Below are 27,218 nucleotides of genomic sequence, written 5' to 3'. Positions count from 1 at the left end.
GGGCGAGAGCCCGTCTGGAGAGGGTGTGCTGGCTTTAGCCTACAGTCCTTTTGTCTTCATTGGATCTAGCGCAGTTTAGGAGCTGGTGAGATTAAGGCATCATTTCTCGCTGTTCCGGACCGTTTCCTGTGCGTTTCCTTGCCTCTGTCACGACCCACCACGCCCTGGGAGTCCTTGAGCACCCCCACGCAGCTCCAGCGCTCCCCTCCTTCCAGCCGCTACAGTGTAGCAGCGAGTCGGCCGCTACCACCACCACGCCCCCTCCCCCCCCCCCCCCGCTCCCCGCCGCACCTCTGTAAAACCCCGAGGAGACGAATGTGTCTTTAGGAATTGGCGGTGGAGAAGAAGGGGACAGCGCTCGTTGAACTCTCCAGATCCCAGGAGCTCCAGGCTGCATGTACACTAGTGTGGACCCTTGCCAGTCTGTTTCGGTGGCTGCGGCGATAAGCGGAGCCTGGAAGTCCTTTCCAAAACCACGCACAGCCACAGCAGGAGAAAACTTTGTCAGTTTTAAAAGAGGCGCGGTCCTTCACCCTGGGTGTGGGTGGCTTTGGCCAGAGATTTCTAAACTCCGCATAGACGAGTTCCTAAGAGCCGGAGTAAATCTTTCCAGTCCTGCCCGTTGCGGAGATAGAGATGGATTGGTCGAAGGGAGGCAGCCCTTCCCAGGGCATACCTCTCTTGTTGCCTCATTGCTTCCTCCTGATCTAGGTAGTCTTTCACCTGATTCAAGGGAAAACGAACAAGATCTGTTACATTTTGGCTCAGGGAGTGAGTGTAGAGTAATAACTAGGGATTTCTTGGGGTGAGATTGGGAAGAGTGAAGTCATTCCATTGATAATTCGATATAAAAATAAATGATTGCATTTCTAATGGAAACACTTTTATAGATTTCCTATGTACAGATATCTATATTTGTAAGCGATAAATCCTTTATTGTGTAGTCCCCTTCTCTTCTGTGCCTCATTAAAATCACAAAGGCTTCCTGGCAGGAGTTTGCCATACTTTGCAGAGTATTTCTAAAATGCATTAACAGCATCTACTTCTGTCATTTCTCTCAATGCTTTGAAAGATTGTCCTTCAGAACACTGAAGTGCCGTAGTCTTTCCATTTCTATTAAGAATGAAATGTATTTTGTATTAAGAACCCAATAATAGCCCAAACTCATTGAGATCCAAGGGGCGAGGCATGGAATCAAGATAAATGACTTCAAGTGCCAGGCTCATCAAAAAAAATGATAGTTAAAGATGCTGACTGGGAATATAAAGAAGGTGACTACCTCGTTGTATCCCTTTGTAGAATACCTAATGTGTTCAAACGGTTTTAGCTACAGAGTTTTACTTTTAAATAGTTTCTCTTGATGAACTTAGGTACTGTAAGGAAACAAGTTATTTAATTTTTAACAAATATTTATTTTTTCTGAAAAGATGCTTTCCAAAGTTAAATTCCAAGAGACTTTAATATCCTCTCTTTATCAGCTTTTGGGTTATATATGACTGTTCAGTAATGTGAAGTTAAGGACAAAAACGCAACTAAATCAATTATCAGGGAAAATATTTATTGGATATCAACAGTCTGTCAGTCAATACTAAATATAACATTGTTTTCTGAAAAAATTATCATTACTTCAAATATATGTTAAGAAATTTGTCATTATTCTTGTCATTATCTCACCTTTTACAAAACAAAGTCTGATGGTTGTTAGACTTCTTCAGGCTTTTAATTAAAAGATTGATAACATTCCATTATGATTTAATTAGTAACTGAAAATTAGTAGTTTTAAAATAATAGAATATTCAGAGAGGTTTTTTTTTTTTCAATTGTAGTGTGACTTTCGGGGAGTGTTGGAAGTTCTTTCTCTTACTTTGTACATTCTAAATAATAATGAAATGAGGAAAAGGAGTGACTGTTGCCTTTCTCTTTGTAGGTGATAAGTTAGAAGAGTTTCTTCGATCACTGAATAGCAGCAAGCCTCTCTACCTGGGTCAGACTGGCCTGGGAAATATTGAAGAACTTGGAAAATTGGGGCTGGAGCCTGGAGAGAACTTCTGTATGGGGGGACCTGGCATGATCTTCAGTCGAGAGGTTCTCAGGAGGATGGTGCCACATATTGGTGAATGCCTCAGAGAAATGTACACCACTCATGAGGACGTCGAAGTAGGAAGATGTGTTCGACGCTTTGGCGGGACTCAGTGTGTATGGTCTTATGAGGTAAGACAGTCTGTGATGAAAATGTTCACGTGTTACAGGTGCATGCCAATTCATAATCTGGGGCAGTGATTTTGTTTAATTTCTCAGTATCTTTTTATTTGCTTGAAAATTATAGAAGCAGCCAGGAATGGACACAACGGTGGTTGTGGAAGACAACTTTCTTCACAGGGCTGAGACCGATTGAAGTATTTTAGCATGACCCTCAGCTTTAAGTAGCAGCCTATATAAGTGGTCACATCTTTGGAAGATGCTACTTTCCATCTTTTTGATTTACTGTTGTTTACATACATGCTTATCCATTTTCGGTCTCTAACAAGAGGACTGATTTTGTTCTCTCGGGTTGTTACTGCCTTTAGCATTTGGTACTTGGTTGGTTGTTGCTGTTGTTGTTTTGGTTAGGTATATAATCACATCTCTTTGTTTCCAAATAGTTAAAATCTGAAAATTCTTTCTTGAAAGATTTTCATGTGGAAATTTAACATGCTGTTTTTTTAAAGCATAGGAAAAGTTAGCTCATTATATATCATTTATGATAGATTTATTCACAAAATAAAGGGAATTACTTCCCTGGGAAAACAGAAGTAGTTATGATGATGTTAAGTAACTTTAATATTATGATTGATTGCTTAAAATTGGTCTCTGTCTGCTCTTACTACATTTCCTGAACAGCAGCTATTACTTAGATCATCTGTTATGAACTGTTCTTTTATTGTGATAATTAGCTTTATGAAATATCTGGGATTTTTTTTTCCTTCAGAAATTTGTTTTGAAATGAAATATAATTTTATTTAAATTAGTTTCCCTAAAAGATAATCTTAGTAAAAATTGGATTTAACATTTAAATAGTGTATTGCACTTTCCAATAGTTTGGTTTTTAAGTATTTGGGGTTTGATACACTTCAGCTACCCAATGCACACATTTGTAAATTACAACTTAACTCATTTATTTATCTTTTCAAATTTTTCGTGTCTCCTGGTACAGAAGAAACTTAAAAATATGTTCCTTGTGAAGTCACGATACCTCAAGATTATGCAGTCCTATTCACTCTTCTTTTGGAAGTGTAATCCCACTTTAGTTAATTTTGCTTAATATTTTTACTTTGGAGGAATATTTCTTCTATCTATTATAGAAAGTAAAAATTATCAGTGACCATTTATTTGGATTACATACTATGCAAATTTAAAATATTATATACCTCATTCCTTTGGTATGATAACAGAGTATTTTTTTTTGTAAAACTATGACTACCCTGTAGAATAAAATATATGCAAGAATATTATAGTTAAAAATAGCTATTTTAGAATAAACTTATTGAAACATATTTGTGTTTCTCCATGTAATGTAAAACTAACTAGAAGGCAAAAAATAAGTAGTATAGAAAACACATTAGGTTGATTTTGTTTGTATGAAGATATTTTGGAGACATTTGTTCTGTGTGGATGATTAAACAAAATTAACCATATTTAAAATTAAAGGTGGGAATTTATTGTGTTTTATCTGATACTTTATTGGCTTAATATCACATAGAAAGTTTTAACAGACCTTTTGTTTAAATGTCCTTCCCCTCATGTTTTCATTGATTATGCTATGAAAGCATAGTCTTCACCTAGCCATGTACTCATTTATATTCCAAGAGAGTAAAATATGCTCAGGTAACCTATGTGCCGAAGAATTGACTTAATATTTATTTTTAAAATAGGCATTTGTTCTGATTAAAATGGATGGGAATTCTCGTAGATGTGCATACTCTATGTTAGAATAAGTGGAATTTTACATCTTATCATAAACTGACATAAAAGAATAGACAAGCCAAGGGATTCCAAATCTTACAAGATGTAACTTCATGATCACAATATATTCATTAACTCTTCAAAATACATTTTATTTTGGACTCATACTAGGACATCACTGACTTCACAATCTGTATGTGGAAAATCATTTCTACCTTTTTTCCTGCCAGTAGAAAATACTTTTTTTCTGAAGTTGTGCTATTCACTTTGTTTTGCTCAACAGTTGTATAGTTTTGTTTTGGAATTTCAGTTTTTAAAGAGTATTTAAACAGTATTTATTTTAGAGGGGGCATCAATTTGGTAATACAAAGTCTCAAAGTCTTATTTAAAGGAATGATGGAAAATTTCATTACCAGGGGACATATTAAACAATATCTGTTAATACATTCAGTAAAGATAAATACACAATTAAGTTGTAATTTCAGCATTTTAATATTAGGATGTTGTTCTTCGTTTTGAGACACCTGATTAGGTCAATTGGATCACAGCCAAACAAAGGTGTTCTTTGTTAATGAGACACCTGATTAGGTCAATTGGATCACAGTCAAACTAGGGGGTTCCAGTTTGGATTTTAGGTTAGTTCAGATCATGTCCATTCTCTGCTACTGTTCACGTTATATGGGAAAAGTAATCTATTCTACTGTGCATTGGCATCTTCAGCAAAGGTGAGATTTTGTATCTTGTCATATAACAAGTTATGAAATTGATCCTTAACTTTCTTTTCATATTTCTTTTGAAAGAACCATCTGTGATGGAATTCTCTTAAAATCTTGAATTTCCTTTATCTCTTTCATGGATATCAGGATTCTGTTTGGCTTTTTCTCCTAGTAAAAGTTCAAGCAGAGTTAAGAGCACAATCCACGATTTTTTGAGTTTGAATATATGAAACATTCATGATTGATTTTTATCTCTTAAAAGTGATGAACAGACTTCCAGATCTTTCAGGAAGAGAATTGGACAAATCTATTAAACTATATAGACAATGTAGCTTTTCTTTATTATAAATTATGTTTTTTATAAAACCATGGAATCTTCTAGAATTCTTTACTGCTCAGTGAAAGTGTACTTTCTTTGTATTTATAATTAAGCATAATTGAGAAAAAGAGAGGGTAAACTTGAACTACGTTTGAGTTCTGTTGCCTTTTATAAATTACTTCTTTGAGCCTTGTTTAATTCAACTGATATTAGAGATTGTAACAGTATCTACTGTTGGAGATTAAGTGAAATGGCAAAATGATCTATGTAAAGCCCTTAATACAGTGTTTGGCACCTCGTAAATTGTCAGTAGATGTTAGTTATTGTCATATTGTTGCTGAATAGATTGTGTACTATATTATGTATAATATGGATTCATCGGTATTCTATTTCATTTAGTAAGTATTAGTAATGAGTGATTTGTCTATCTCAAAAGAGTCAAACTAAAAATAAACTGAATGCTTTTCAGTTAAAGAGTCCAAGTTTACGCTTTTCTGGCAAAGAACAAGAAACCAATGTTTTGGTACTGTAGAAGTATAGGGAATCCAATGTCAGTAGAACTTATTATAAAACATGGAAGTTTGTGTATTTAAATGATGCATTACAAATATTTGCTTCAGTCTTTGACCACCATATTAATAGCTTATCTTAAGGAGATAATGCATAAAGTATTATTTAACAAGTGATTATCTAAATACATATTTAAGGAATCCCAAATAGATCAGACTCTGTTAAAAAAAAATTAAAGCATACATTTCTAGATCAGTTGGCAGAACAATGGCTTTTTTTTTTTTTTTTCTGATTTTCTCTGGAATTTTCAGTAGGAAAGGAAGTTAGTAGTATCTCATTCTGCAGTCAATTTATATGAATACCCAGGAGCTTTTCTTTCTAGTATGTAGAACCTCATTCTGATGTTGCTCACTTTTTCAGGAAATGATAGATAGCTTCACTTCCTACCAGGGTAAGGTCCTGGTAGTCTGGGATATGTCTTACCTATGAGCTTCTTGCTTTGTTTCTCTCTCTACCATCTCCTTCCCTTGTACTTTTTTCCTTCTATATTTAATGATATATAAAATAGATTACAAATGCATTTTGGTATGCTCTGCTTTTCATCAAGTTCTCATTAAATTAACGTGCTTTGTTGGCCAATCCCAGTATCGCAAGAGATCATGTGATGTGTGCCAAGATCATACTTAGGGCCCAAGAGTCTCTTGACCTCTTCTGAGTTAAAAGGCCTTTGGTTGCTGGTGAGCCTCAGGTGGATTGGTTCTCTGTGTGCCTGAGACCATTGGACAGTCAAAATTAGGATTCTCCCTTTGCTGCTTGGAGGGAGAAACATCTAGATTCTAAGGACATATGGCAGATGTTAATAATCAACACACTTGATGGGTTGCTTTTGTGCTCATTTATACCTCAAATTGTTTAAGTAAAGATTACTAACTGAAGCATGTTCGTGAGAAATCATTCTATTTTATTCACCCTGTGAGTGTGAGAATTTATTGGCATCTACTGACTTTTTTGGTAGAGCTCTGTCTTGGCTACTGTTTTCCTAGTTATCTGAGCTACAATCTGGCAGCTTGGGAGGCTGCATATGGCTCTTAAACATTGTTTGGCTCCTAGAGTGTTTTAAGGTTTTCTGTTTTTGTTTTTTGATGCCTTTAGTAGAGACAGACGGTCTTTAGTCCCCTTCAGGTCCTGTTTCTTTTCTTTTCTTTTTTTTTTTTCTTTTTTTTTTTATAAATTAATTTTTATTGGTGTTCAATTTACCAACATACAGAATAACACCCAGTGCTCATCCCGTCAAGTGTCCCCCTCCGTGCCCGTCACCCATTCACCCCCACCCCCCGCCCTCCTCCCCTTCCACTACCCCTAGTTCATTTCCCAGAGTTAGAAGTCTTTATGTTCTGTGTCCCTTTCTGATATCTCCCACACATTTCTTCTCCCAGGTCCTGTTTCTAACACCAAGCTCTCCTTGCATGTTTTTTCTAACTGCCTGGCCCATGTATACATAGAGTCCTCATATTTTGAGACAGATAATCCACATGTTGAAATTTTTATTAAAGTAGTCTCTAGAAAATGAACTGATCTAGTGAGAATGAGATATGTATTTTAAATACTGCAATTTATAGAAGAATTATTTTTTTCACCTTGGCTGTTAGAATTTGTATATCATTAGAATAGTTAAACTTTCTTTGTTTTAGCTATGTTTTTAGTACCTAGAAAGTCTCTGCTGTTAAAGGAAAAAGTTTAAACAATTCACTTTCAGCCCGTGTCTTAGCAGAATTGGAAGTTGTGTTTCTTTGGCTTTTTGTAAGATCTTTTATATTCAAGCATTAAAGTGATTTTAATTTCAATGATTCTTCCTCTCCCTGTGAGGGAGTTTTATGTTTCATAGTCTAAGACTTATCTTTGGAATAGCGTGTATTTATCTTTTTAATGTTTATATTTAAATGGAGCCAGAGAACATATATATCTTTATTTCATTCAATTAAATGTTGTTTCAAATAAAATGTAGCTCTTTGTTGATAAAAAATATTTCTCTATGGGTTTAAAAAACCATTTCTTATGACTAAACAGATTTTTTATTAGATTCTTTAAAGAGTTAATTTCAAGCCAGAATGTCTTATGTCTAATCTTGGCCCCCTAAAGGCTATAAACACCCTAGAAGATTCCATTATTTCACAAAAGGATATGTTCTGAAAGTGTTTCTCTGGGCTTGTAATACCAGAGAGCTACACCATAAAAACCTTAACTACATATAACTTCTTCATAACATGACCATTAAGGTTAAAATATCTATGCCATTCTTAAAGGACTATTGCACATCCTTCTTAGCATCTTGCTATTACTTATGGGCTTCATTCCTCTGTAATGCTAATTTTGCTCTATCATGAACATGGTTGATGCCCCTTAAGTATATTAATATGTATGGAAAAGCCTAAGTGGGGATTTTGATCTAAAATTCAGACTTTCAAACTTCTTTTCTTGGTTCTTATTCAGTCACAGTTTAGTTTTTAACTAAAAGCAGTAAGCTTCTCACACCTACTCTTCCCACCCCCATTCCACTTGTCACATGAAATCATCATGCATTGATTTTATACAGTTTCTTTTCTGCCACATTGTTTTGTTTCTCCCTTGTACAAAATGAAATCGCATTCCAGGTTGAAGGAGAAATAAGGTATGGTTTTTCATATTTTGTAGTCGTAGCTAGTTTATTTTTATTGTTAACTGATGCCTTATCACCTGAATTGTGACAGTATGTGCTTTACAAGAAGATTCCTACAAGTTGTGAAAAATAGGTAGATGCCTCCACACAATTTTGAAATAAGTTCTGCGATAACATAAATATTAATTTTAGTTTAAAAACTTTGAATATTCTTCTTCCTAAATTGACCACAAATATACTAAATTCCTGAAGAAATTCCAAGTCAGTTTTTTACTTCTACTTCTTTTGTCTTGATCTCCAAATACCTATATTTTGAAAAACATTTACTTCACTTTTTTCTATCTAGTAAATTAGTGCTCATTATACAAAGAAATGTATTCAGTCATATAACTAATACGACATTTTACTTTGATTATAGCATGTTCCTTGTTTTGCATAAAGGTGTACCTTTTAATAATGGGATATTGGAGCTAAACAGGAACTTCATTAAAATAAAAAAAATCAGTATCTTCAGGCATCTGGGTCATTATTTGATATTATTAAACAGTAAGAAAATCTCAGTAAACTGAACAGTTGGGGGGTTGCAGTTCTTCAGAAATCTGACGTTCTGTTCAATCACTATCCTATTAACACTCTAGTTAAGGCTTAACCACTTATAAATCATTTTGAATCATGACATTTATTTAAGGTTACCCTGTCTTGCAAAGGTGTTGGGCATTTATAGTACAATAAATATATTATAAATTCTAATTAACCGGTCAAAATAGTATTAAAAAATCTGTAAGCATTGTTTTGGAGCTAACTAATAAATGAAATGGATTTCTTAATTCCTTGATATTCTAAAATCCCTACTCATCACTCATAATTTTGAAAGCTGTGTCTCTCATTCTTTACCATCCATAGTATATTAATTTTTCATTGTGTCTTTCAGTTTTATTCTTTATTTTTAGCCCTAATTATTTATAGAGCATCAGTACCTTAAAAAGAGTTTTAAAAATAGATACATATTAATAAAAGTAATATACAATAAAATTAAAATGTGGAGAAATAATGGAAAAACAAAGATGTAAAAATTAAGAAAAATGATATTAAAAATATTTTAGGCTCCTGTTTAGCTGGTATTAAAGAGAACACTAACTTATCTAAATATTGAGATCTGAAAGAAATCTTTCCCATAGAACAGAGAGGGGCTCTGAGGGATTACAACACTCAGCACCACGTCTGTGAGTATAATAGGATGATTTACTTCCATGTTTCTTATTAATCTCCTCAACATAAACCAGGGATGCAACACAGAAGGGCAGTTCTACTGAAGGAGTTCTACTTGGAAACAATGAAGTTGGGCAGTCAGGGTGGCTCAGCAGTTTAGTGCTCCCTTCAGCCCAGGGCATGATCCTGGAGACCCGGAATCGAGTCCCACATCGGGCTCCATGCATGGAGCCTGCTTCTCCCTCTGCCTGTGTCTCTGCCTCTCTCTCTCTCTCTCTCTCTCTCTCTCTCTCTCTGTGTCTCTCATGAATAAATAAATAAAATCTTAAAAAAAAAAGAAACAATGCAATTATGTTCAGGTGCATCATTGTCTGGTGACTTACTTGATTTTATTTTAAAATTTAGAATAGCCTTCAGAGAGCCCTTCATGGATATTACTTCTCACTAAGATGTTGTACATTAGGTTGGCCAACAGGAAATTTGAATTATGCATGTTGTCTGGTGAGAACCCAGAGTGCATCTGTTGTGTCATTGGTTAAGAATAGATATATGATTGTGTTTTGTTCATCAAGAGGATGATAGAGACACCAGCTACAAATGAAGAAGTCAAACCACGTCAGAAACCCAATGGCCATCCCATCTGAGGAGCACAGAGTCAGGCCCAAGAGAATTCCTAACAACTTGGCCTAGAATTAGCAATGTGGTTACATAGCTATTGAGTTGATTATTAGAAATGTCTATTTTAATTAATAATTTATCATATAATAATTATATACATTCTATAAATATAAGGGCACCCAGTTGGCTGAGTGGTTGAATGTCTGCCTTTAGCTCAGGTCGTTTTCCCTGGAGATAGAGTCTTGCATCAGGCTCCCCGTGGGGAGCCTGCTTCTTCCTCTGCCTGTGTCTCTGCCTCTCTCTCTGTGTCTCTCATGAATAAATAAAATCTTTTAAAAAATTATATGAATATAATTGTTAAGTTTTTATATAATGTAAATTAATTTTATGGTAAAATTTGCATACACAAATTAAAATGTCGAAAGATCAACATTTTAATGAAAAAGTATATTCTAATATAATCTATTATACAGAAATAAGTTTTATATAGAATAAAGGTTTTATACATTATGGGTATTGTGAAATATGAGAAAAATACAGCGTTAAGATAAAAAGTCTGCTTTAGAATTCAGTTGTCTCACATCTTCTGTAGCTAGCTGATTTCATTTGCTTATATGTATTTATTGAGCACTGTCAGCAGTGAGCAAACGTAGACCTTCCTTGTCTTCATGGAGCTCACAAGGAGGAGGGGCCTGGCTTCTAACCAGTCTCTTGCTTTCATGTCTTCTAGAGTTGGGTTTCCCCATCTTTGTCATCCTTCTAAATTCTTTTTCATTCTAAGTCATAAAAGCTCCAGATGGGTTCACCAGTGATGCCTGTTTTGGAACTGGGATCACATGATCCTTCTTTCTTCCTCTCACATTAGTGTTAATATTTCCTGAAGATGAGTAAGATAAAGATGTGTAGTGATTTTATTGTGTATTAATATATTTTGTGCCATTCGTAGAGCACAGGTCAGTAGGATTTTGGTTTTTAATAAAATCTAGAGCTAGAATACTTGGCTTCAAATCCCAGCTCTGCCATTCACTAGCTGTAAAGTGCTAGACAGTAATTTAGCTTCTCTGTGCCTTTCTATCAAATCGTTAAAATCGCAGTACCTACCTCATAGAACAGTTGTGAAGATTAGATGAATCAATGTATATAACAGCACTCAGAATAATGCCTGGCAGTGTTAAGTATTCTGCAACTGTTAGCTATTTTCGTAGAAGCAGACTGGCATAACATAGTCCCAGCTTTACAGAGCCATTGTGAGGCATAAAAAGGTCAATGCTTCATATAAGTCCTGTATAACTCTTAACTACTATTAATGTTTTCCAGTTTACAATGTTCATATTCTTTTTTCCCTCATGGGAAAGGATAACGTTGATTGGAAAGGGTTTATTGCAATTGCTTTTTGAAAGATGGGCTTTGCTGTAGCAGGGAACATGCTGATTCAGTACTTCCCTAGCCTGACTGCACAATTGAATCCCCTGGGGGACTTTGGAAAAAAAAAAAATCTGGTGCTGGAACCCATCCCTCACCCATTATATTCAGAATCTCATACAGGTGAGTCTTGTCATATGGGTAATGTTTAAAACTCCCTAGGTGATTCTAATGTGGCTCTAGGGTTTAGAGCTCTGTATAACTTTTTAAATGACTTTTTTGTATTCAAATATCCAGTCTATTCATTACTCTGTAAAAATTACCTTTTGTTTTTGTTTTACTTTGGGGGACATCATAGGAGAGTAATCAGCACTCTGCATTTCTTTCTGTTACTCATCTGTTCCAAAGAGTTAGTGAGTGGATTTTAAGACAATAAATTTAAAGCCATCACTCACAACTGTAGGCTGTCTTATGGTCTGATTTTCATGGCTCATATATTACTCTTTTTTTTTTTTTTATAAAAGAAAAATTAAAGATAGATTTTAAAACATTCTTAGAAAAAAAGTACTTTTTAATCCATGCAATTCTTGAGTTTTTATAACTGTTTTTTTTATGTAATACGTTTGAGTAATATATAATAATAGAGTTCTGAAAATTATAGATGGGATATTTTTATTGACTTGATTGCTTTAACTGTGATTGTTGAATTGGAGCACAAAAGGAAAAAAGCTATCATGGTGTCTGTTTGATTCCAGAAACAATAACTTATTTAAAAACTTATGTGGGTAAATTTGTTTTTACCAGTCATTTTCAACAAATACTTTCATGTCCATGCTATAGTCTACTAATGGAATAGAGGAAAATATAGGATATAACAGGACTATAAGGAAAGAAGTCCCCAAAGAAAACAGCAAAATGCAGTGCTTCCTTCAGACTGGAAGTCATGCATAGGTACCTTGCCAGGTGAGTCAGGATGCATGGGGAAGGCAAAGGTCGAAGGAGAGCATGGTGGCAAATAGTGTGTTTACTTCAAGCATATCTGAGAGTACGATAAATGGCGCTCAATAGCTGTTGGTAGAACTCAGGAAAGATCTTGTACAGCATCCTCAAAGGTTTAAGATTATACCTTGTAGATCACTGATTATTAGAATCACCTGGGGAAATGTCATTGGTTTAGATACTATAGTAGTAATGGAGCTTTTGCATAATATTGTTAAAAATCTTTCTGGGCAATTGTAAAGAGTAGTCAGAGTGGAAAATCAGATCCATAAATAATGAGTAGCTTTGACGAGTTTTTCATTAGTGAACACCATGATCAGATTACACAGTTAGTGGGTATAACATGGAAGGATGGAATGGAGGCTTTTGTCCCTAGAAATAGTGACAAAAAACAGGATGCTATTGCACCACACCAATAAGAGATGAATTTTGATGAAAGAGTCATAGTGGAAGTAGAGGTGAGGAGACGGCATTGAGAGCTAGTGAAGAAAGAAAATTAACACAAGTAGATGCTTGATTCCATGTACGGTAGAATGGAGAGTTTAAGGTAACTCCTTGGTTTTGGATTCAGATGATAGTGCTATTCCTAGAGAACCAGAATAAAGGAAGACTAAGTGTGGGTGATTCGTGTGTTTCAGGCCTGGGCAGAGGGTGAGAAAAATTGAGTTTTATTTTGGATACATTGAGTTTTGTTCATTATTCGTTGATTCAACCAATCTTATTGAATAACTAATATTCCTGGCACTTTTCTAATGGGAAAAAAAATGGACAAAAGTCCCTGTTTTGTTTTCTGGAGGGGAAAGACAGTAAATTACCACAGGAGGGACTAAAGAATACAGGACAGTGGATGTGTTATTTTAAATAGGGTGGTTAGGTGAGCCTTACTGAGAAAATGATATTTGAACCATGCTGGTAACTGAGGGAGAAGCTTTCCAGTCAAAAGCGGTCAGGGGACAAGTCAAGAACTCACCAAAGGCAGAACAGAAACTAGAGTTGAAGAAGGGGCCAGGAGAGTAGTAAAATGGAGATCAGAGAGGTAAAGCGGTAAGAGGTGGAGGCAGACATCATGTTTGGCTTTGAAGTCCTTTGTAAATACAAAAGTGAGGCCCACAAAGCTGTTAATTTCTTAGGTTAGGCAGGTAGGAGTATGGCTCCATTGTAAGTATTATCAGACTACATAAAGGCATTTTTAAAAAAGATTGATTGATTGATGAGAGAGAGAGAAAGAACATGAGCAGGAAGGGCAGAAGGAGAAGGAGAATCTTAAGCAGACTCTGCACTGAGTGCAGACCCTGACACCAGGCTTGATATCACAACACCCAGATCATCGCCTGAGCTGAAACCAAGAGTTTGAGGCTCAACCACCTGCACCACCCAGGAATCCCAATGCATTTGTTTTACGCAAGCTTCATTCATGGGTGAACAGTTACTGTTTAAAATGTAAAAAGAAAGCCATAGCCATAGGATTAAAAAGTTTGCTTAAAATTTAATTTATTAAGATTAGTAATTTGTTTTTGAATTATTTACAAATTTAAATTTTATTTGTGATTGGAAACAGTGGACTTAGAATATGGTTCAAAAACAAAGCATAAAAATAGATACTGTTAAAAGCTCTTTCAATTTCTGTCCCCCTTCTGTCTGGATAGGCCTTCCCTCTACCAGCTGTGTACTCATCTTTCCAGAGTTTCTTTTGCATGTCAGACTATGCATGCACAGTATTCCCCGCCTCTGCAAGTTGTGTTTTTCACAAGAGGTGGCAAATTATACGCTTTTCTGTGAATGCTGCTTTTCTCAGTGAATAATATTTCTTGGAGTTATTCTTATATCATTACCTCATTCTCATTAATCTCATTATTATAAAAAATCCTCATTCTCTTTAATTTTTTTTTTTTTTTGAGAAAGGGAGGAAGTGACAGAGAGAACAAGGTAGGAGGGGCAGAGGGGGAGAGAGAATCTTAAGCAGGCTCCATGCTCAGCACAGAGCTTGCCACTGGCATAGTATCACAACCCTGAGATCATGATCTGAGCAGAAATCAAGAGTCAGGCCCTTAACTGACTGAGCCACCCAGGTGCCCTTCATTCTCTTTTATTTTAATGCTGTGTAATAGTTCAAAACAAAATTAAATTATTATTTTAAGAGATACTGCTTTCACTAGTGTGAGAGCAAAAGGAAAATGGACAGTGCAACAGCTTGTAATCAATATACATATTCCCACTTTTTCTAGACAGCTAAAAAAATTTGTTTTTTTATAGTTTTTATCCAGATTTCAGTTAACATGCAGTGTAATATTAGTTTCAGGTATGCAATATAGTGATTCAGTACATCCATATAAGACCCAGTGCTCATCACAAGTGCAAAGAAAACCAAAAACTGAAAAACCAAATAAATAAAATTTTAAAAAGAGTAAGAGACTCCTCAAATGGTTAACCCTTTTTAATCTCTATACCCAACATTAAGCTCAAATAATTTGGAGATCAAGAGTTGCATGCTGGGGGCACCTAGATGGCTCAGTGGTGGAGGGTCTGCCATTGGCTCAGGGTGTGATCCTGGCATCCTGGGATCAAGTCTCACATGGGGCTCCCTGCAGGGAGCCTGCTTCTCCCTCTACCTATGTCTCTGCCTCTCTCTTTGTGTCTCTTATGAATAAGATCTTTAAAAAAAAAGTTAAAAAAAATAAAAATAAAAAAAAGTTGCATGTTTTCCAACTGACTTAGATTTAGAAATATAAAATATATATTATTTTATATTATTTTAAATAATACATATTTTATATTTCTTAAATATTAATGTTTAGTGTGAATAAATATGTATTAAATTTACTGTATTATATGTTAAGTATGTATAATTTATTTAATGTAAATGTGTATTTGTATATACATATGTAAATTTATTGACATATGAGCTCTTGAGGACACATTTAATAGGGAGGCATACAAGTGCTTTATTACTAAGCAGCCAGTAAGAGAATATTGGGCATAAAGCATAATAAATGTCAAGTTATAAATTTGGGCTTCCATTTTTTATACCTTATTTACCAGATCTTATATGCAATATATTATGTTATTGTATAGTTTTCTACAATAGGATTACCAAACAAATTTTGGTAAATTTTGGGTCATTAAAGCATATACCATGGAACTTTATTATATAATATTATTTAGCAATGGACAAAAGTTGTTTTTATTTCACTTGAAAATTTAGATAATTTTAGAAAAGCAATGTATTGCAGATTTATAATACATTTGTTATGATTATTCATTCATACAATATAGAAATCATGTTACAAAGTTTTTATCTGATATGGCTTTAGCTTAGTATTTCAATCCTTTAAGATACATATCTTCCTTTGTGAAACTGGAATTTAGGATTTATGAACATATAGTCTTTTTTGTATCTTAATTGAATTTTAGGTGCTTTGGTTACAAATAGATTTAGAACAGGATAACCTTAGATTAATTACGTATCTCATAAATCCATCATCCTTGATATCCTATCCATATAATTGCTTATATTGATTCATGTGTTTCTTTTAGAGTTGCTTAAAATTCTTCATTTCCCATGTTTAACCTTTTTCTTATTTTGCCTTCCCATTTTAATTAAATAACTTTAAAGACTTAAGAAATTGTGGTCAGTCATATCACGGCGAGAACGCTGACTTTGAAAAGTCTATAGAAAGACCCAGTGTAATCAAATAAACTTTGTTAATTAGTATTTGCTTTTCTGACAAAACATTTTATAGTAGTATTTGTGAATGTTTACTTTTATTGATTGTAAGCATGTAACTGATGATCACTCTTGTTCTTAAACACATTTGTTACAATAATATTTTTATATTCCCTCCAGTAGATTCTACATATAGATTGTCTAATTCTTAATTTTAAAAATAATCCGTTTGAATTGATCTGTTTCTTCATTTAAAGAGCATTTCACAGCATACCATAAATTAGTTTTTTGAAGGTTAAGCAATATAATGAATGATAGTGTATTAATTGAAATACCAAATATATACATAATTATAAAATAATTATGATATTTTATAATAAAGTAGAATGGCTTGAAGCACACCTTATAAATGTGTTTTCATCAGGTCCTGTAAGACCCTCATTTAAATACATTTTAATTTTTGGTCCTTTTTTTGTAGAAAATAAATCCGTTTCAAAAATGATGCCTTAGCTAACAAATACAGCTACACTGGCCTAATGTTATTGACACAGTATGAATTTTGATTACACCTTTCATGTAAAACCAAATTGCTATATTAAGAGAGAAAATGCATCATCTTATTTTCAGTTTTGATACTTTAAACACAAGGTCACATGGTTTTGCATTCCTAAATGCCAGACCCAGCCTGGCAGATACCTTCCAACTATACGAAGCTTACAAAACTTAAATCTCCTTTTTAATTAGACAAAAAGTTCCATTTTGTCAAGTACATCATTTGAAGTATTGCTTGAAACAGTAATAATGAATGAAATTGATTTTATCAGCTTTGATAGTGGTAAATTGTGTCTGGTAATAATGGAAAGCAGATCTGTTCCATTGCTCTCCAGGTTTTATCAGTTGTATATAGTATGTAAGTAATGATGCTGATAATTACTGATTATGTAAACCATTTTACTTTTATTTTTTAAAGAACCCCTGCTTTCATTTTATTCCTTGTCCAAAAGAAAATTTGTGACTGAAAATACTATGTGAAAAAAATATTTTTAGGAATTTGAGTGGTGAATCCCATTTTTGGTTTTCCATTTCTCCATACTAGTGTTAAATTTCACTTTACATGCCATTTACATGCATGATTCTTTGTGACATCTAGTTTTCCAGCCAGTTTCCACAACCCTTAGGTAAGTTGAATAAGGAGTGATTTTAGCGGTATATGATTCTCATGACCAGTGTACATACATTTATTAGTCATAGATTTTGGAATGATAGAGAATAGTAAAATACTTTTTTGTTAGTGCATTTGCTGTACTTTTTCTGTAGAGTAGAATTAATCTAGCGTGGACAAATTAATCTAGATCTGGATCTAATAGATTTTCTTCTGCTTAAAAAATTGGTGTGTAATCCTGGCATCATTTTGTAGAGCCATTTTGATCAGATGTTTCTTTTGTTTTTTATGTTTTATTTTCTTTACAAGTTTTCATTTAAATTCCAGTTAGTTAACATATGGTGTAATATTAGTTTCAGGTGTAGAACACTTTCATACAGAATCAAGTGCTCATCACAAGGGCCCTCCTTAATACCCATCACTTATTTAGCCCATCCACCTCCCCACCTTTCCTCAAGTAACCCATAGTTTGTTCCCTATAGTTAAGGGTCCATTTCTTGGTTTTCCTTTCTTTTGTCCCCCCCTACATTCATTTTGTTTCTTAATTCCACATAAGAGTGAAATCATATGGTATTTGTTTTTCTCTCACTGACTTACTTTGCTTATTAGCATTATACTCTCTAGCTCTGTCCACATCATTGCAAATGGCAGGATTTCATTCTTTTTGTGGCCAAGTAGTATTCCATTGTGTGTATGTATGTATGTGCACAATATCTTCCTTATCCATTTATTAGTCGATGGGCATTTGGTCTCTTTCCATAATTTGCCTAGTGTTAATAATGTCATTTTCAACATTGGGTGCATATATCCTTTTGAATTCATATTTTTGTATCCTTTGGGTAAATATCTAGTAGTGCAGTTGCTACATTGCAGGGTAGTTGTATTTTTAACTTTTTAAGAAACTTCCATACTGTTTCTTAGAATGGCTACAACTGTTTGCATTCCCAACAATAGAGCATTCTGCTTTCACTGCATCTTTGCCAACACTTGTTTCCTGTGTTGTTGATTTTAGCCATTCTGACTTGTATAAGGTGATATCTCATTTTAGTTTTGATTTGTATTTTCTGAGGATGAGTGATATTGAGCATCTTTTCATGTGTCTGTTGGTCATCTGGATGGCTACTTTGCAAAAGTGTCTGGTAATGTCTTTTTAAAAAATATTTTATTTATTTATTTATTCATGATAGACAGAGAGAGAGAGAGAGAGAGAGAGAGAGAGAGAGAGAGAGAGAGGCAGAGACACAGGCAGAGGGAGAAGCAGGCTCCATGCCCGGAGCCTGATACAAGACTCGATCCCGGGACTCCAGGATCCGGCCCCGGGCCAAAGGCAGGCGCCAAACTGCTGAGCCACCCAGGGATCCCCCCCTAGTCATGTCTTATGCCCATTTTTTTAACTGGATTATTTGTTTTTTTGGGTGTTGAGCTTTAGAAGTTCTTGATATATTTTGGATACTAACCATTTATCAGATATGTCATTTATAAATATCTTCTCCCGTTCCATAGGTTGTCTTTTAGTTTTGTTCATTGTTTCTTTCACTGTGCAAAGAAGCTTGCTTTTTATTTGGATTAAATCCCAATATATTTTTGCTTCTGTTTTCCTTGCCTTAGGAGACATCTCTAGTAAGAAGTTGCAACAGCTGATGTCAAAGAGGTTACTGCCTATCTTCCCCTCTAGGATTTTGATGGTTTCCTGTCTCATATCTATGTCTTTCATCTGTTTTGAATTTTCTTTTGCATGTGATACAAGAAAGTGGTCCACTTTCATTTCAGAAAATGTTACAATTTTTTTTCAACCATAAAACATATTTTAAAGAACCCAAGAGCATGTCAAATAATAAATAATAGAATGTTAAATTAACCCAGATTTTACCATTTCTTCTGATCCTCCTTCATTCCTGATATTTCAGGTTAACTTCTGGTATCATTTCCCTTCTCTCTGAAGAACTTTTACCAGTTATTTTAGAGCAGATCAACTGTCAAGGAATTTCTTTTGTCTTCCTTCATCTGAGACTGTTTTTACTTCACCTTCATTCCTGAAGGATGTTTTTATTGGCTATAGAACTGTGAGTCTATGGTTTTTTTTCCTCCAGCACCTTAAAGATGTGATCCCACTTTCTTCTGGGCTCCACAATGAGACTTCCTTCTCTCTTTTGATATTAAATCTGATGTCATTTACATGTATTACCCTATACCAGATTATTTGTTTTTTTGGGTTTTGAGTTTCATAAGTTCTTTATAGATTTTGGTTACTAAGCCTTTATAAGATATGGCATTTACAAATATCTTTTCCCATTCTATAAACAGCCTTTTACTTTTATTGTTTCCTTTGCTGTGCAGAAGCTTTTTATCTTGATGAAGTCCCAACAGTTTATTTTTGCTTTTGTTTCCCTTGCCTCCAGTACATGTCCAGTAAGAAATCACTACAGCCTAGCTCAGGAGGTTGCTGCCTGTGTTCTCCTCTAGGATTTTGATTTTTACATGTAGATATTTCATCCATTTTGAATTTATTTTTGTTTGTGGTGTAAGGAAGTGGTCCAGTCTCATTCTTTCGCATGTGGCTATCCAGTTTTCCCAGCACCATTTGTCAAAGAGATTCTCTTTTTTCTATTTCAATATTCTTCCCTGCTTTGTCAAAGATTAGTTGACCATACAGTTGTAGGTTCCTTTCTGGGCTCTCTCTTCTGTTCCATCAGTCTCTGCATCTGTCTGTTTTTGTGCCACCACTATACTGTCTTGTTGGTTACAGCTTTGTCATATAGCTTGAAGTCCAGAATCGTAATGCCTCCAGGTTTGCTTTGCTTTTTTAGGATTGCTTTGGCTATTCGGAGGCTTTTGTGGTTCCATTAAAAATTTTAGGATTGTTTGTTCTAGCTCTGTGAACATGCTGGTGTTATTTTGATAGGGATTGCATTATATGTGTTGATTGCCTTGGGTAGTATAGACATTTAACAATCTTTCAATCCATGAGCATGGAATGTTTTCCCATTTCTTTGTGTCCTCTTCAATTTTCTTCTTATAAGTGTTCTCTAGTTTTTAAGAGTACAGATCTTTCACCCTTTGGTTAGGTTTATTTCTAGGTACCTTAGGGTTTGGGGCACAATTACTTATTTTCGATTTAGTTGAATGTCTGCATCTTTTTTTTTTTTTTTAAGTTTTTTTTTTTTTTTACTTATTTATTTTTTTATTTATTTATGATAGTCACAGAGAGAGAGAGAGAGAGAGAGAGAGGCAGAGACACAGGCAGAGGGAGAAGCAGGCTCCATGCACCGGGAGCCTGATGTGGGATTTGATCCCGGGTCTCCAGGATCGCGCCCTGGGCCAAAGGCAGGCGCCAAACCGCTGCGCCACCCAGGGATCCCAAATGTCTGCATCTTTTTAACAGTTAAGGTAATAGCCTGTGGGAAAATGGAAGCCAGGGTAAGGATGGATTTAGGATAGTGTAAAAAACAATGTAGACAACTTAAGCAAATGCTGAACTATAGCTTAGTGTGATTCTGCTCATTTTACTTTATCTCATGAAGAACAAAGACTATGCTGGGAAATGTCTGCAACTGTCTAGTATTTTTTAATATGATGAGCAATTATCTAAGCTTTTTAACTTGAGTACCTGAAATAATAACAATAAAGCAAAAGATTGATTTATGTTGACATGTAGCTATAAAAATAACTACTGATCATTAGTTATATAGAAAGCACTGTACTGGATGCCTTCACATACTTTTCTGAGTCATAAGGAGGATTAAGTGAGTGAAACTGTCCTTTGCCGTAGGGTCCACATTGGCAACACATCAGAGCAGTTGAGTAACTTGCCCAAGTTCACACAGCTAGGAGCTGTTTGAGTCTTGCTCTGAATTCTAGTTCATTTGATTCCAAAGACCATATTCTTCTTGTTACGTTACATTGACATTCTGCCTAAACATTCAGAGAACGAAATTTCATTTTTATTTTAAAACTATGTTGTCAGATTGGAATAAACAAGTTCAGATGTGTTCAATAGGGGGAAATTGGAAAGAAAAGAAGTTGGCTGCAAAGGTCAGACAGTAAAGACCTCGAATGGAGAGCTGCTGCCATCAATTTTAGCATCCCTTCCACATCCCTTCCTGCTGGAGATAGAGAGACCTTCATCTTTCTGGGAGAGACCTATAAAGACTGAATGAAAAGGACCAGAAGGTACAGTCCTTCTAGTCCTTGACATGTGTGTTTATAGGAAAAATATCTCACAATAAAGCTTTCATTTTCTGTAGAAACAGAAAATTGTATATTTTACTTTACTTCAGAGTGAAAATAAAAATGTAGGCTGTCAGTTTTATCTAAATTGTTTCTTTCTGCTTCACTATGAAGGAACAAAGCACACATGGGCATATGTATCATGATAGAATTTTACTTATTGGGATATATGCTGAGAACTCAGGATTTTATCTTTAAAATATTCCTTATTAATTGGTTTATGTGAGAATGAAGATTTGTCATTTACTTGTCAGAAATGTGTACACATAGAGAAAACATTTCAGAAATAGTTAAATACTGTTTTTTCAAAAGGCTAAAACTTTGTAGAAACCCTTACTGTTTCAGAGATTTTTAATATGATTGTTCATACTTATTAGTTGCTAAGAGTGCCTTTTTCATGGACTTAAACTGTTAATAAATTTTTGTGAAAATCCCTGAGGATAAATAGGCTTATTACCATCTTTATTAGAACTGTCATAGTAAGCAGGCCTGTGTTGAGTACCAGCCTTATACTTAGCTCTAGACAGAGTATGAAAAATAAAGATGGTGCTGCAGATAATAGCTTTAGAATGGTACCGTTATTTCTAGAGTTTAAACAAAATGAAGTCATACGGTAGAAATATTAGAATAGCAGCCTATGTCTGAGTGAATGTATTTCAAGCACTTACCAATATAAGATTGTGTGTATTGTTCTAAGCATGTAAACTTCTCTTGAAGGATTTAGAGTGTAGCTAGGAGAAAGGATACCTGAATGAGAATATGAATAAAATGGAAGTGAGTGTGGAATTGATGAATCATCCTCACTGTAGTAGTCTCAAAAGGAGCCATCCCTGAGGGCTAAGAAATTGTCAGTTTTCCAAAAGTGTAGGTAAGTAGGCCACGACTAAGTAGGTGCTATATATTATCATCATGGTCCTATGCTTTTACTGTCTTTTTTGCTCTGCCTTTGCTTAGAATGTTAGCTTCTGTCTACATGGTTATAGATTTCAGGAACTTTCAAGTATCTGATTCTAGTTTCAGGTAGGAAGAGGAAAGACTTTCTATTGGCATGAGTTTAGTCCTTTCTTCAGGGATGGAAGTCCTCCCCGTGGACTTCTGCCTACATATCCTTGATTGGAATTATGTCACATAGCCATCTGTGGCTGCAAGAGAGGTGGGTAAATTGGTACTTCTAGCTTCCATAGCAGAAAAAAAACTAAGGAGAAGGAACTTGGGAATAGGTGTTAATAAATCTAACCTACTATATTAGAAATCTATGGAGAAACAGAATAACAGGATGTATGGCTAGCTGCTTATATCTATCTATCTATCTATCTATCTATCTATCTATCTATCTACCTATCTATCTAGAGATAGAGATATTTTAAGGAATTGGTTCACATGATTGGGTGGGGGTGCCAGCAAGTCTAAAGTCTGCAGGGAAGCCTGGCAGCCTGGAAATTCTGGCAAGAATTGATGTTGCAACTCAAATCTAAAAGCAGTCTGGAGGCAGAATTACTAATATCAATTTAAACAAGGGAAAGTTCTTTTAAGAAAAAAATTTTGAGTTTTATTTAGTTCTAAGGTGGTAAACGACTTATAGCATTTTAATCAATAAGATTACTTTTACCTAAATGGGCCAGAGAATGTTAAGAGGGACAGTGGAATACTAACTGGCCTAGAAATTGGGAAACCTAGGTTTTTATATTATTTCTGACATACTCTAGTTCATTACCTTTCCTTTCTGAACCACCTATAAAAGAACCACCTAATAATAGATCCCCTGCTTTTCCAACTGGATTGTGACACTTACATAGGATATGTATCTGAAAAATGCTTTGTGAACCATAGAGTAATAAAATCTCTGAGGATAAACTAGAATATAAAGATAAGTGTCTTATAATAACCTCCTCTGTGCTTGAAAGATGACATGGCTGATGAGTTGTCAAGTGAGGGTTAGTGCTGAAAGCAGAGTCAGAAATGATCTGGTCCTAACTCTTACAGGGTAAGCGTTAGTCTAGAGGGCCTCAGAGAAACATCAATCCCATGAAAGTGTGATTTTGTGGAAAGCAATAGGAGGAGGGCTGTTTCCTGGCAGAATGAGGAATGTTTTGAAATCCACATCGGGCTGTTAGGTTTGGTCAGTGTGACAGCTGTCGCCATCCATGCTCGCTCCACCCTCTCCTTTGGACATACACAATGGTTATTCAACTAATATTGGGAGAATATAATTTAAGAAATACTTCATTTTAAGAACGAACTTCTACACATAATTAGAAAATTCAGGAAACTAAGGAAGGGATTAATAGAAGAGTATACCTCGTGTTATATTTATTAAGAACAGCCTTTACATAATCCCAACTGATATTGTTTAGTTTTATTTGTAAGAATAAGTAGGCACAACTAAAGTCATTGATAATTTCTTCATTCATTCAGCCATTATTTCAAGCACGTATACACCAGCTGAAATTCGACAAATAGTTGATAATAAATATATCTAGGGAATAGGATTCACATGACCCTAACTATATTTACCATTAACTTCTGATTTCTTTCATATAATCCTAAACATCTTTGGAAGAATGATTTTGAATGTGTTTATATAGGATATCCGCTTCTTATTTATAAAATTTAGAAGGTATATCTAGTAATTTAATTCCTTTTGAAAATGCTGATTTTGAAACTCTTAAACAATACCAGTTAGCACTTTTTATTGATGTTCATGTGAAATGGATACTTAAAATTTCAAAGTTGTCTTCAAGTTTCTTCAATGTTAGTTACAAGTAATCTATCTTTTGTCCTAGCAATTTTCCTTTCTTTCACTTATTCTAAGGAATCTAGAGATTATTAGATTTGTATGTAAGTGTTTGGCATATGAGACAACCTAAACAGTAAAGAAAGTTTAAAGTACTATGCACCCATATAACAGATTTGTAGTCACTAAAAATGGTTTGCTACATTTACAATATGAAATAAAAAATACTTAGGATGTAATGTGAAAAGAATGAGATAAAAATGGAATATAAATCATTACTGTACTACAATATATAAATTATATTTGCAGTAAAATTAAGACTTTGGAGATACCACATTGCTTTCTGTTATTTTTGGTAAGAATAGGTTAATATGTAAAATTCTGTGAGTCTTTTGTTTAATGAAATTGAGAGTGCTTTTTTATGTGGGAGAATGAAAAGCAGACATGGTGGATATATTTCCAGTCAACATAGAATAATTCATTTGAATTTTAACAGTAGGCACTGTCATATGTTCCTCAGTAAAGTTTCATGATTACCATAGCCTTATAAGAAGATAACTGAAGTAGCAGTATGTGGTAAATTCTAGAATAATGACTAGATTTGAAATGGGGATGGGAAGCTTTAATTTGTCATTCAGAATATGTTGATGATTGGTAGTTGGGTATGAAAAAGGCTTAGGATTGGTTTTTGGAGAACCTAAAATTAAACTTAGATATCTTGTTTTTGTTTTCAAAAAATAACACCAACATCTTTTTATTTCCAATAGAGGTCTGATATGAATTAGGAGAAAAGAGAAGAGAAGCACTGGGGAATCAGATGTTCTATAAAGAGGTTTAGTTTTAACAGTTGAAAGGAGCTTCACTGCTAGTGATTAGCCTACCTGGGAAGATACCTGTACTAACTTAGGAGTCCTTAGTTCAAAGGTGGCCCTTAGAAATACAGAAGAAAATTCTTACTCATAATAAGAATTAGACCCTAACATTAAATCAGTCATACTAAGAGCTGAGCTATAAAAGGAAGGTGAACTTTTAAAAAGAGCTATTTTAATTACTGTGCCAAGAAATATATTTCCAGTAAAGATTGAATTTCCTTGGTTGCAACATGTTTCTCTTGTGTAGTTATCTTTTTTTATTGTAAGAAAATTTGAATTATTCAAATTGACATTTCTTCAGAAATATTTCTCTGAAATATTTGTTTCGGGTAGTTCTTTAAACATTTAACTAATCTCTCTTTCTGATCACAACCGTGAAAGAGACTGTCTTGTTAGGTATCATTTTTCCTCCTAGTGGTCATAATATAGTCATATATGAAATATGAAATAAAATCAAAAAGCATTTTTGTTTATTTTTGGCAGTCTATATCTTTATTCTGTGTTCTTAAATTAGACTCACATCACAGCCTTACCTCAGAACACTCATTTTCTTGTGCCAAATAAGGAAGGACAGATGTCACTCCTGTGGCCACTTTGTCATTCATCCAATTAAAAGGTTGGTTCTCTACAGTCTGTCATTTAGGCAAAATACTCATCTCATACAGTTGGCATCTTCAGAGTTCATTCATCCACAAGGGCAACAATTTTCTGTATGAAAGGAATTCTTTAATTGCTTGAATAAAAAGTAAAAAGGATGGTAGAGCCTTCCTGAAATTGTATTTAGAAATGAGATGGGAATACTTTTTTTTATACTTTTTTTTTTTTTAAAGATTTTATTTATTTGTTCATGAAAAACACAGAGAGAGAGAGGCAGAGACATAGAGGGAGAAGCAGCCTCCATGCAGGAAGCCTGATGTGGGACTTGATCCCAGGACTCCAGGATCACGCCCTGAGCCAAAGGCAGATGCTCAACCGCTAAGCCACCCAGGCATCCCCAGTGATACTGTTTTATTTACTTTTACTAAATTCTAAGTCAATAACTTGGAAATAGTGCGTTTTAAAATAGATGTTACACTGCATCACTTAATGGCTCTTGTGCTCCTAAAGTAAAGTTGCCACATTCAGGTGTTAACTTACATTGCTCATAAATCTCTGTTGAGACAGTATTCATTTGCGAAGATGGTGCAGAAAAATGTCCTGTTAAGCACTTTTTAAAACAACATTGTTGGGATCCCTGGGTGGCGCAGCAGCTTAGCGCCTGCCTTTGGCCCAGGGCGCGATCCTGGAGACCCGGTATCGAATCCCACGTCGGGCTCCCGGTGCATGGAGCCTGCTTCTCCCTCTGCCTTTGTCTCTGCCTCTCTCTCTCTCTCTCTGTGTGTGTGTGTGTGTGACTATCATAAATAAATAAAAAAAATTAAAAAAAATAAATAAAACAACATTGTTGCAGAGCAGTTTCTTACTAGACTTATCTGGGATCTAGGAACAGGGCTGGGGAGAACCTCTTATTCATTGATTCAGAAGGCAATTTTTGTTAAAAAAATAGATAAAAAATAATAACTTGAGGGCTAAAAGTATAAATCAGGATTTCAAAGTTTTAGCAGAGTACTAATTAAAAGATAATCTAGGGATACCTGGGTGGCTCAGTGGTTGAACGTCTGCCTTCAGCTCAGGACGTGATCCCGGAGTTCCAGGATGGAGTCCCACATCGAGTTCCTGCAGGGAGCCTACTTCTCCTCCCTCTGCCTATGTCTCTGCCTCTCTCTGTGTCTCTCATGAGTAAATAAATAAAATCTTTAAAAAAAAAAAGATAATCTACATTCATATTGGTTTTTGTTTTTGTTTTCAAATCTTTTATTATTTGAGAGAGAGAGAACATGAGTACGAGGGGGAGGAGGGACAGTGGGACAGAGAGAAGCAGACTCTGCGATGAACAGGGAGCCCAACTCAACTCGGGACTCAGTCCCCAGACCCTGAAATTATGACCTGAGCTGAAGGCAAACTATTAACCGACTGAGCCACCCAGGTGCCCATACATTCATACTGTCTTTATTTTTAATTTAAAAAAAATTTTTCATACTGTCTTTAACTATTAATTCAGTAGTACATATCTTGATGTAAAATTTTGGGCTAAGTTGATAACTTTGTAAGACTCTTTAGTGGTTAAAAAGAAATAATACTTCTAAATCAAACCCACATTTGGAGAAAATTAGTTTACCTCTAACTGA

The 27,218-nt window shown here is 34.8% G+C and overlaps 1 protein-coding gene across 1 annotated transcript in view; it reads left to right on the top strand.

Moving 5' to 3' along the window:
* The window catches only part of CHSY3 (chondroitin sulfate synthase 3), a 271,743-nt gene that overhangs the window by 1,309 nt on the left and 243,216 nt on the right, over nucleotides 1-27,218 (top strand). The window contains exon 2 of the mRNA XM_055302209.1: nucleotides 1,928-2,211. Coding sequence (XP_055158184.1) covers nucleotides 1,928-2,211 — 284 coding nt within the window. The remainder of the gene's footprint in view (nucleotides 1-1,927; nucleotides 2,212-27,218) is intronic.

Source organism: Nyctereutes procyonoides, unplaced genomic scaffold (assembly GCF_905146905.1).
Source record: "Nyctereutes procyonoides isolate TBG_1078 unplaced genomic scaffold, NYPRO_anot_genome, whole genome shotgun sequence".
NCBI lineage: Eukaryota > Metazoa > Chordata > Mammalia > Carnivora > Canidae > Nyctereutes > Nyctereutes procyonoides.
Note: the sequence above shows the minus strand (reverse complement) of the source record. Positions and strands in the feature narration are given on the sequence as shown.